General features: G+C 43.2%; 1 protein-coding gene across 1 annotated transcript in view; it reads right to left on the bottom strand.

Moving 5' to 3' along the window:
* Nucleotides 1-7,353, bottom strand: part of LOC131202478 (platelet glycoprotein 4-like) — a 35,103-nt gene extending 27,750 nt beyond the window's left edge. Inside the window, exon 1 of the mRNA XM_058191509.1 lies at nucleotides 6,805-7,353. Coding sequence (XP_058047492.1) covers nucleotides 6,805-6,924 — 120 coding nt within the window. The 5' untranslated portion in view covers nucleotides 6,925-7,353. The remainder of the gene's footprint in view (nucleotides 1-6,804) is intronic.
* Between the last annotated feature and the right edge of the window lie 4,279 nt (nucleotides 7,354-11,632).

The following is an 11,632-nucleotide window of genomic DNA, read 5'->3' on the forward strand; positions in this document are numbered from 1 at the left end:
ATCTTCACCAACACTTCAACTAATTCCTGGAAGAAGTGGTCAACATCTTCCATAAATGAGCTCAAACAATTATGGATATTCCATCTTGGTTCCTTGCATGCAAGGAATAACAAGATACAGAAAGATATACCTCACTTAGACTTATATGCCACTTCACAGTGCTTTACAAACCTCTCTAAGTGGTTTACAGAATCAGCTATTGCCCCCAATAATCTGGGTCCTCATTTTATCAACCTCGGAAGGACGGAAGGCTGAGTCAACCTTGAGCTGGTCAGGATCAAACTCCTGGCAGTGGGCAGAAGTAGCCTGCAATACTGCACTCCAACCATGTTTTTATCAATCATTAATCTTCCAAATCAATCATAACTGCTGACTTTTTTTCCTAATAGTTTGGTGCAGTTCACCGGGCCATCTGACCCTGGCCCATGGACTTTGCAACTTGAGCATAAAAATTAAAAATATGCTGATCTTTATTGAGAAAAGCTATCTATGCAGTTGCTGGAGTTTAAGAATGACTTGATGTCACATAATCTTTCATCAATCAATGCTGAATGCCATCGTTCTGTCTTCTACTTATAACATCACAGCCTTAGATGTTATTATCTCTCTAATCACTTCTTGCAACAGGTAAATATTCTTTAATCAGAGATAGCGCCCTTCCATATGTTGCTTTATGAGAGGTTATGAGAGTTGGATTTCAACCGTTATAAGGTGGACGGTTGGATGTGATTATCCGCAAGGCTATAATAATCCAAAGGAAATCATTTTAGATGGTGATTTATGAACTGCTTGGCTTGTCCTTGGCTTGATTTTGCCAAATAGTTAGCAGGGGGCGATATTCTTATTACCCAGCAATGAAGAAGACTTTAATTATTGTTCAGAGATCAGCAAGCTAAGAATCCTTTCCAACCTTTTTTTCATAACAAACAAGAACCAGACATATGGAATAATTGGTTAGAATCAAACGCCGCACCAAGCAATAAATCATAAAAACACAGTTTATGAAATAATAGTACAGTTAGTCCTCAATTTACAACTGCAATTGAGCCAAGTGAGACATTTGTTCAGTGAATTTTTCCCCATTTTACGACCTTCCTTGCCACGTAAGTGAATCACTGCACTTGTTAAGTTAACAACTTGGTTGTTAAGCGAATCCCCATTGACTTTGCTTGTCAGAAGGTCACAAAATGGAATCACATGACTAAAAGGGTCGTTGAGGACACTTGGCCTCAAATGACCAGCTGTCTGCAAGGAATATAAATCCTTCCCTTCCCCACCATCCAGTCAGAGCTGACGAAGCGTCTTGGATGAGAAGCGAAACGCCTTCAAAAGGAAAAAAACAAGGAAGGCAACTCAGGTTTACGCAGAAGAGGCTTTTCTGGAACCTTGACATCCAGTTGCCTCCTGAAAAAAGCACCTTTGGGATCGAAATAGAATACAGATTCACAGATTTGAATAAAATGGCGTCCACAGTTGGAGGGCAACTGATATAATTCAGAAGATAAAGAAAATGCAGATAAATCCTTATCGTAGCAAAATCGTGCTTGGCTGTCAACATTTACTGAACTCTGCTCTCTGCGGAGTAGGCACTGCGAAGTGCCTACTCCTTCTTCTTGGGCAGTTTCAGACGGATTTTTCTTTCTGAAGAATTATGCACGAAAATGCCAGGTAAACCTGATCGATCCCCCCCCCCCCAATTCCCTTGACACAATGATGCTGTTATAGAAAAGAATTGACTTTCTTTTCTTTCTCTTTTCTTTCTCTCTTTCTCTGCTCCTGTTTTCTGTCTCCACTTCATTAGGAAGAAGAAGAAGAAGAAGAAGAAGAAGAAGAAGAAGAAGAAGAAGAAGGAGGAGGAGGAGGAGGAGGAGGAGGAGGAGGAGGAGGAGGAGGAGGAGGAGGAGGAGGAGGAGGAGGAGGAGGAGGAGGAGGAGGAGGAGGAAGATGATGATTGTGGGGTCCTTGTTGCTCTGAACTGGGTTGTTTTCTTGCAGACATTCCATTATCAAAGTAGATGACATCATCAAGGCTAGAAGGGAGTGGGGTTGAGGAGGAGGCAAAGAAAACCTGAGTTGCCTTTTACTTCCCCTTCCCTTAACATATGACCAAGGGTGATGTTTTTGAAGGTTTTTTATTGGGCAATGTTGAAGCTGTAAAACCCTCACATGCAACATGGATGATACAGCTAGTAGACTATATAGAGAGGAGGAGGGGGACATCATTAAGGCGAGAAGGGAGTGGGGTTGAGAGGAGGAGGAAGAGGAGGAGGAGGAGGAGGAAGAAGAAGAAGAAGAAGAAGAAGAAGAAGAAGAAGAAGAAGAAGAAGAAGAAGAAGAAGAAGAAGAAGAAGAAGAAGAAGAAGAAGAAGAAGACGACTTGTGTATTAGTATTGCATTCTGTGCATGGATTTGATCTCAGTAAAGATTTAACTATTAAATTAATTTCTTTCTGAAAGCTGGACTCGTCGTTGGGGCTGTCAACTTTGGAAGCCATATTAGGCCGGAAGCTTCTGTGCTGCCACTTTCTCATGTGTGGGAAAGTAGGAGGAGGGGATTTAGTAGAGGGGTTCTCTTTAGACATAATAGCATTCTTCCTGTCGGTCAAGGTCAGGCTGATCCTGCATCTGGAGGAGGAATGTTCGGAGTGCTATCTTGAGATGGGACGGATTGGGATTGGAGCATGTGATCAACTGAGGAGTCAGGGGATGGTTTGGGGTTTTTTGATTTACTGAGGGAAAACCCGGACCTCTCAGATTTGGGTTTTACCAGATGTTTTTTTATTTATTTGCATTTATATCCCGCCCTTCTCCGAAGACTCAGGGCAGCTTACACTGTGTTAAGCAATAGTCTTAATCTATTTGTATATTATATACAAAGTCAACTTATTGCCCCCAACAATCTGGGTCCTCATTTTACCTACCTTATAAAGGATGGAAGGCTGAGTCAACCTTGGGCCTGGTGGGACTTGAACCTGCAGTAATTGCAAGCAGCTGCTGTTAATAACAGAGTCTTACCAGTCTGAGCCACAGATGTGCCAGTTTACCTATCCTAGTAAATAGAACTTTGAAAAATGCTTGCTTCAGAGTTTTTACTTGAAGTTGGGGTTTTTTTCCTGGAACGCTGAAAAGGGCTGTTATTCCTGTACTCTGCCTACTCTTCATTTCTGTTTGCACAGAATATCAGGGCCATCTTTCTAAACAAGAGAGGCAGAGAACAGGAAGAGAGAAAGAAAAGAAAGGGAAAAAAATAACCCCACTGTTCTCTTTTTGAGGTTTAGCTGCAAAGGTAAGGAGAAGATGCTTCGATGTTCGCAAGTCCTATATCCCTGCAAGGCTTCCAAAGTTCAGATGAACTGCTCCTTCAAATAGAATATTGTAGGTGTCTTCTGAGAAGCCCAGATATTGGCAAGCAAGTGAAAGGGTGTTCCCGCCATTTTCTAGGAAAGTAAGAAGTCATGCCAGGAGACACGTTGGTGCTTGACGTCCAGATCATATCTTGCACGTGCTTCAAAACAAGGAGCTGAAGAAGGGAGCCTTCTCCATCACTGAACGCTGAACTGGCAAACAATGCAATTTTAATACAGAAGACCTGAGACTCAGATTCAGAACTTGAGGTTATAGGCATGGATTCAGCATTCAACACCATCGTTCCAGACACTCTTCTAACTAAGCTGAACCAGCTACAGGTACCTGAACAGACTTGTAAGTGGATCATAAGCTTCCTAACAAACAGGAAGCAGCAGGTGAAGCGAAGCAGAATCACATCAGATACCTGTGCAATTATAATAGGAATGTCCTTCCTATTAAAGACTACTTCAGCTTTAATTGCAATAACACAAGAGCAGCCAATAGATTTAAACTTAATGTTAAACCGCTTTAATCTAGACTGCAGAAAATATGACTTCTGTAACAGAATCATCAGTGCTTGGAACACTTTGCCTGACTCTGTGGTCTCTTCCCATAATCCCAAAAGCTTTAACCAAAAACTTTCTACTATTGACCTCACCCCATTCCTAAGAGGACCATAAGGGGCGTGCATAAGAGCACAAACGTGCCTACCGTTCCTGTCCTATTGTTTTTCCTTTTTATATATATATATATATATATATATATATATATATATATATATATATATATATATTCTGAGGTTTCATGGTGTTTGTATGTAGGTCTTTGGTTATTCGGGTTTTCTCCTCGTAAAATTGGAAATGTCTTGGCGACGTTTTGAAGTCTCATTCGTCATCTTCAGGCTTCAACCGTGCTTCTGGGAGCAATGTGTGACTGCAGCTGTTTCTTCCTTTTTAACTGCTAGTGGGGGTTTGAACTGATTGGGTGGGAGCTTGGCTGTGCTCTGATTGGATGGACACACCCCCATCCAATCAGAGCACACAAAAAACCCCATCCAATCAGAGCACAGCCAAGCTCCCACCCAATCAGTTCAAACCCCCACTAGCAGTTAAAAGGAAGAAACAGCTGCGATCACACATTGCTCCCAGAAGCACGAAGCTGAAGCCTGAAGATGACGAATGAGACTTCGTCGAAACGTCGCCAAGACACTTCCAATTTTACACGGGAGAAAACCCGAACAACCAAAGACCTATATATATATATATGCTTATACCTCTTTATATATGCATATATATATATGCATATATATATATGCTTATACCTCTTTATATTTCTTCATATATATGTTTATATACCATATAATCTTTTTGTGTGATGCTTATATATATTGTTGCGACAAATTAAATAAATAAATAAATAAATAAATAAATAAATTAGCACAGAGGCCCCCCAAGACTGTGTGCTCTCCCCACTTCTCTTCTCTCTGTATACCAGTGACTTCATCTCTAACGATCCATCTGTTAAACTACTGAAGTTTGTAGAAGAGACCGCAGTGATCGGTCTCATTCGAGACAATGATGAATCCGCATACAGACGGGAGGTTGAACAATTAGCCTTATAGTGCGACTGGAACAATCTGGAAGTGAACACACTCAAAACCGTAGAAATGGTGGTGGACTTTAGGCGAAACCCTTCCATACTTCCACCTCTCACAATACTAGACAACACAGTATCAACAGTAGAAACCTTTAAATTTCTAGGTTTTAGCATATCGCAAGATCTCAAATGGACAGCTAACATCAAAAATGTCAATGTCAGTTGGGTGAAGGTCTGGACTATTCCCAGGCCATTCCAGCAGTGGAATATGATTATCTTGAAACTCCCCCCCTCCCCCCCCAAAAAAAATTGATGTTATTAGACATCAAATCTCAAAAATACACTTTTCCCAAAAGGTTTCCACAACGTTGGCTGCTACTGTACACATAATTCCTAATTCTGCCTTCCCTGGCTGCAAATAGATGGTCAAAAGACCATCTGATCATCTCACTCATCTGTTTACTTTTCATCTACAAGCCCCCACCCCCCCAAAAAAAACCTCCATTTGGAGAATGAATCAGCCAGAAAATGACTCCGTGGTCTCTTCCCAAAATCCCCAAAGCTTTATTTTTTATTTATTTATTTGTCATAACAACATATATAAGCATAAGCATGAAGCAACTATATAACATATAAGCATATATATGAGTATAAGCATGTAATAACTATTTAAATTGGATATAATGAAAGGAAACAGTAGGACAGGAATGGTAGGCACATTTGTGCTCTTATGCACGCCCCTTACAGACCTTTTAGGAATGGGGTGAGGTCAATAGTAGACAGTTTTTGGTTAAAGCTTTGGGGATTTTGAGAAGAGACCACAGAGTCAGGTAGTGTATTCCAAGCATTAACAACTCTGTTACTGAAGTCATATTTTCTGCAATCAAGATTGAAGTAGTTAACATTAAGTTTAAATCTATTGTTTGCTCTTGTATTGTTGTGATTGAAGCTGAAGTAGTCTTTAACAGGAAGGACATTGTAATAGGTGATTCTATGAGTTAAACACAGGTCCTGTCGAAGGCGGCGTAGTTCTAAGTTTTCTAAACCCAGGATTTCAAGTCTGGTGGCATAAGGTATTTTGTTGTATTCAGAAGAGTGGAGAACTCTTCTTGTAAAATATTTCTGGACACGTTCAATTGTATTGATGTCTGAAATGAGGTATGGGTTCCAGACAGGTGAGATGTATTCAAGAATTGGTCTAGCAAATGTTTTGTAAGCTCTGGTTAGTAGTGTAGTGTTTCTGGAGAAGAAACTACGTAAGATTAGGTTTACAATTCTTAATGCCTTCTTTGTGATGTAGTTGCAACCAAAGACTTTTTTTTTATTTGCATTTATATCCCGTCCTTCTCCGAAGACTCAGGGCGGTTTACACTATGTTAAGCAATAGTCTTCATCCATTTGTATATTATATACAAAGTCAACTTATTGCCCCCAACAATCTGGGTCCTCATTTTACCTACCTTATAAAGGATGGAAGGCTGAGTCAACCTTGGGCCTGGTGGGGATTTGAACCTGCAGTAATTGCAAGCAGCTGTGTTAATAACAGACTGTCTTAGCAGTCTGAGCCACCAGAGGCCCTATCTACCGTTGACCTCACCCCATTCCTAAGAGGTCTGTGTAAGCACCAGCGTGCCTTCCGTCCCTTTCCTAATGTTCCCTTTGGTTTTATCCAATTCATATGGTTATTTCATGCTTATGCTTATATATACTGTTGTGTTTGACAAATAAATAAAATAAAATAAAATGAGTAGCAGATAGGCAGAGAAACAATTAAGGTTGCTGGTGGCTGCAGTGGTTTACATCATAAGCAAAGGTTTTAGAAGAAGACGATGAAAAATGTAGGAATCAGAGGCTGCTCTTACCTTTTTGACGGTGTCCTCGATGAGGTTATTTCCAACTGGAATTAAAATCCCTCCCAGGATGGCCAACGCTGCCCCAATGATTGCTCCCGTCCACAAGCCACAGTTTGGAATACACCCCATACTTCTTCACTCAATTGCAGGTCCTTGTGGATGCTCCTTCTCTTCCTTTGACTTGATGTTTTCTGACGTTCGCTCAAAATATGTATCGGAGAGATCTATGCACATTTTCAAAAGAGGTTAAAGTACGAAGTTCAGCATAACTGTTCAGTAGAAGATCATTGAGAAACATGTAAGGGGGGGGAAGCAATTAAGACTTAGAATAGCAAACACGAAGAGTCGATATAATTGAAGCCGGGCCAAATTGAGATTGACAAAGCGGTTTCAGTTTAGAATAGAATAGAATTTTTGATTGGCCAAGTGTGATTGGACACACAAGGAATTTGTCTTGGTGCATATGCTCTCAGTGTACATAAAAGAAAAGATACCTTCATCAAGAATCATAAGGTACAACACTTAATGATAGTCATAGAATAGAATAGAATGGAACAGAATGGAACAGAATAGAATAGAATTTTTGATTGGCCAAGTGTGATTGGACACACAAGGAATTTGTCTTTGGTGCATATGCTCTCAGTGTACATAAAAGAAAAGATACCTTCATCAAGAATCATAAGGTACAATACTTAATGATAGTCATAGAATAGAATAGAATGGAACAGAATGGAACAGAATAGAATAGAATTTTTGATTGGCCAAGTGTGATTGGAAAACACAAGGAATTTGTCTTGGTGCATATGCTCTCAGTGTACATAAAAGAAAAGATACCTTCATCAAGAATCATAAGGTACAACACTTAATGATAGTCATTGGGTACAAATAAGCAATCAGGAAACAATATCAATATAAATCGTAAGGATACAAGCCACAAAGTTACAGTCATACAGTCATAAGTGGAAGGAGGTGGGTGATGGGAATGATGAAAAGATTAATAGTAATGCAGACTTAGTAACTAGTTTAATGGTGTTGAGGGAATTATTTGTTTAGCAGAGGGATGGTGTTGGGGAAAAAAACTGTTCTTGTGTCTGGTTGTTCTGGTGTGCAGTGCTCTATAGCGTCGTTTTGAGGGTAGGAGTTGAAACAGTTTATGTCCAGGATGTGAGGGGTCTGTAAATATTTTCACGTCCCTCTTCTTGATTCGTGCAGTATCCAGGTCCTCAGTGGAAGGCAGTTTGGTAGCCATTGTTTTTTCTGCAGTTCTAATGATCCTCTGAAGTCTGTGTCTGTCTTGTTGGGTTGCAGAATCAAACCAGACAGTTATAAAATAACTAATAAATAATAATAAAAAAGACAAATAAAACTACACAGAAGTGTGAGTGGGGCAGCACAAGTAACCTATTGAGTGTATCTTCCTTTCACTCTCCAAGCTTCTCAGAGAGCTTGTTGAGCCATGTTTCAAAGTCATTTTTGAAATGACTTTGATATAGAAAACGGATGGCGAAGCCCTGAATGTCCATCTTGGAATCATGCAAATCATGTGTGGGTTAGGACAAAGAGTCAACTGGAGTTTACAGGCATATATCTACCTCCAGGAGTGAAATCCAGCAGGTTCTGGAAAACCGGTAGCAGAAATTTTGAGTAGTTCGGTAAAACCGGCAAATACCACCACTGGCTGGCCGCAGGAGTGGGGTGGGAATGGAGGTTTTGCAGTATCCTTCCCTCAGGAGTGGGAAGGGAATGGGGATTTTGTAGCATCCTTCCTCTGGAGTGGAGAGGGAATGGGGACTTTGCAGTATCCTTCCCCTGGAGTGGGGAGGGAATGGGGATTTTGCAGTATCCTTCCCTGCCACGCCCACCAAGCCATGCCCACAGAACCGGTAGTAAAAGAATTTGAATTTCACCACTACCTACCTCCAAAACTAGACCCAGAAGATCAAGTAAAGGAGAAAAGTGTCACAAAGGTAAATGTTCTGTCCCCCCTCACCTCCGTCCGAGCGATGGCTTAATTAGCCGGCACTATCAGCTCTGGCAGCAAACTAGCGAACGTCTGCCAAGTGACTCTGTTATCTCCCTTGATGCCGATGAGTCACCCAGGAACAAACAGTACTTCAGCTCTAGTTAAGCAGTTGATTTGCCTGCTACGAAGAGGCATAGCAGCCCTCGCTGCTTTTATATCCTGTGGGGTGTGGCTCCACGACTCAGCACTTCCTAGGCCTGCCCCACCCTGCTTCTGTTGTTCCTGCCTCTCCTCCTACGAAACCTAGGGTCCAGCCAGGCCTGATTGCCATCAGCTGGGTCTGGAGGCATGGCCTGCGGGGGGGGGGGGAAGAGTCAGGGGAGGGAGGCCTCGTTATCTCCTCCACCTGGCCTGCTTCTGGCTCCTGGAGCTGAGCCAGGGAAGCCAGTGCTCCCGAGGTAAGTCCTGATGGCTCTTCCCCCTCACTTTCCGAGTCACTTTCTGGCAGGAGGCCCGGCTCGGGGGGCGCAGACATAACAGTAAATGTATATGGGAAGTAACTTATAAAGCCCACTGACAACTTACTAACAGGGTCCTGATAAAGATCTCCAGTCGTGTGGGAGATTGGGTCTACAACAACTCGCCATGGCCAACTTGCCAGGGTCAATTCGCCATGACCACCTGGCCAAGGGACAAATCACCGCAGGACAAAGAGTCAACTGGAGTTTATAGACATATATCTACCTCCAGGAGTGAAATCCAGCAGGTTCTGGAAAACTGGTAGCGGAAATTTTGAGTAGTTCGGTAAAACCAGCAAATACCACCATTGGCTGGCCGTAGGAATGCGGTGGGAATGGAGATTTTGCAATATCCTTCCCTCAGGAGTGGGGAAGGAATGGGGATTTTAGAGTATCCTTCCCCTGGAGTGGGGAGGGAATGGAGATTTTGCAATATCCTTCCCCTGGAGTGAGGAGGGAATGGGGATTTTGCAATATCCTTCCCTCAGGAGGGAATGGGGATTTTGCAGTATCCTTCCCCTGCCACACCCACCAAGCCATGCCCACCAAGCCATGCCCACAGAACCGGTAGTAAAAGAATTTGAATTTCACCACTACCTACCTCCAAAACTAGACCCAGAAGATCAAGTAAAGGAGAAAAGTGTCACAAAGGTAAATGATCTGTCCCCCCTCACCTCCGTCCAAGCGATGGCTTAATTAGCCGGCACTATCAGCTCTGGCAGCAAACTAGCGAACGTCTGCCAAGTGACTCTGTTATCTCCCTTGATGCCGATGAGTCACCCAGGAACAAACAGTACTTCAGCTCTAGTTAAGCAGTTGATTTGCCTGCTACGAAGAGGCATAGCAGCCCTCGCTGCTTTTATATCCTGTGGGGTGTGGCTCCACGACTCAGCACTTCCTAGGCCTGCCCCACCCTGCTTCTGTTGTTCCTGCCTCTCCTGCCTACGAAACCTAGGGTCCAGCCATGCCTGATTGCCATCAGCTGGGTCTGGAGGCATGGCCTGCGGGGTGGGGGGGAAGAGTCAGGGGAGGGAGGCCTCGTTATCTCCTCCACCTGGCCTGCTTCTGGCTCCTGGAGCTGAGCCAGAGAAGCCAGTGCTCCCGAGGTAAGTCCTGATGGCTCTTCCCCCTCACTTTCCGAGTCACTTTCTGGCAGGAGGCCTGGCTCGGGGGGCGCAGACATAACAGTAAATGTATATGGGAAGTAACTTATAAAGCCCACTGACAACTTACTAACAGGGTCCTGATAAAGATCTCCAGTCGTGTGGGAGATTGGGTCTACAACAACTCACCATGGCCAACTTGCCAGGGTCAATTCGCCATGACCACCTGGCCAAGGGACAAATCACCGCAGGACAAGAGTTACACTAATATCGAAGAAATAGTGGAACAGAAGCATTGAAGAAAGGATGCCAATGGAGGAATAAAATGAAACGAGAATGACAAAAATAAAAAAAAAATATTTTTAACTATTTTAAATAAATTAAATTATTGAATTGACCTGCGGTGAGTTGATCCATGGCGTGTTGGCCATGGCGAGTTGCCTTGGCCAGTTGGCCATGTTGAGTTGTCCCATTACACAAAGTGTAAATAAGTGCTGATCTTTGGAAACCATCTGTTTTTCATCACAGAGCTGTTATATTCAGCTCCATTTCGTGTCGAAAGCTTAAAGAACCAGCTTTTCCCAAATGTTATTGTATACTTTTAGAGGATTGTTGAGGCCATTTGGAGGTTTATCATTTGCATTACTCAGGTGACCCTGAGGGCACAGACAAAGCAGCCTCAACGACTCTCTAAAAGAATGCAAAGGACCAGCTGTCTGCAAGGAGTATAAATCCTTCCGTTCTGTTATGTCCTCCTCACCTCCGTCCGAACGATGGCTTAATTAGCTGGCTCTTATCAGCTCTGGCAGCAAAAGAGCCAGCGTCTGCCAAGAGCCCTCATTGGCTGCCAAGATGCTGGTGAGTCACAAAGAGACTCACCAGCTCTTGCTGCCTTTTATATCCTGTGGGGTGTGGCTCCATGACTCAGCACTTCCTAGGCCTGCCCCTCCCCTGTTTCTGTTGTTCTCTTCTCTCCTGCCTACGAAACCTAGGAAGCCTGATTGCTGTCAGCTGGGTCTGCAGGCGTGGCCTGGGGGGGAGGGAAGAGTCAGGAGAAGGAGGCCTCATTATCTTTTTCGCTTGGCCTGCTTCTGGCTCCTGGAGCTGAGCCAGGGAAGCTGGTGCTCCCGAGGTAAGTCCTGATGGCCCTTCCCCCTCACTTTCCGAGTCACTTTCTGGCAGCAGGCCTGGCTCGGGCGCAGACATAACAGTAAATGTATATGGAAGTAACTTATAAAGCCCACTGACAACTT

This window comes from Ahaetulla prasina, chromosome 7 (genome assembly GCF_028640845.1).
Source record: "Ahaetulla prasina isolate Xishuangbanna chromosome 7, ASM2864084v1, whole genome shotgun sequence".
NCBI classification, from domain to species: domain Eukaryota; kingdom Metazoa; phylum Chordata; class Lepidosauria; order Squamata; family Colubridae; genus Ahaetulla; species Ahaetulla prasina.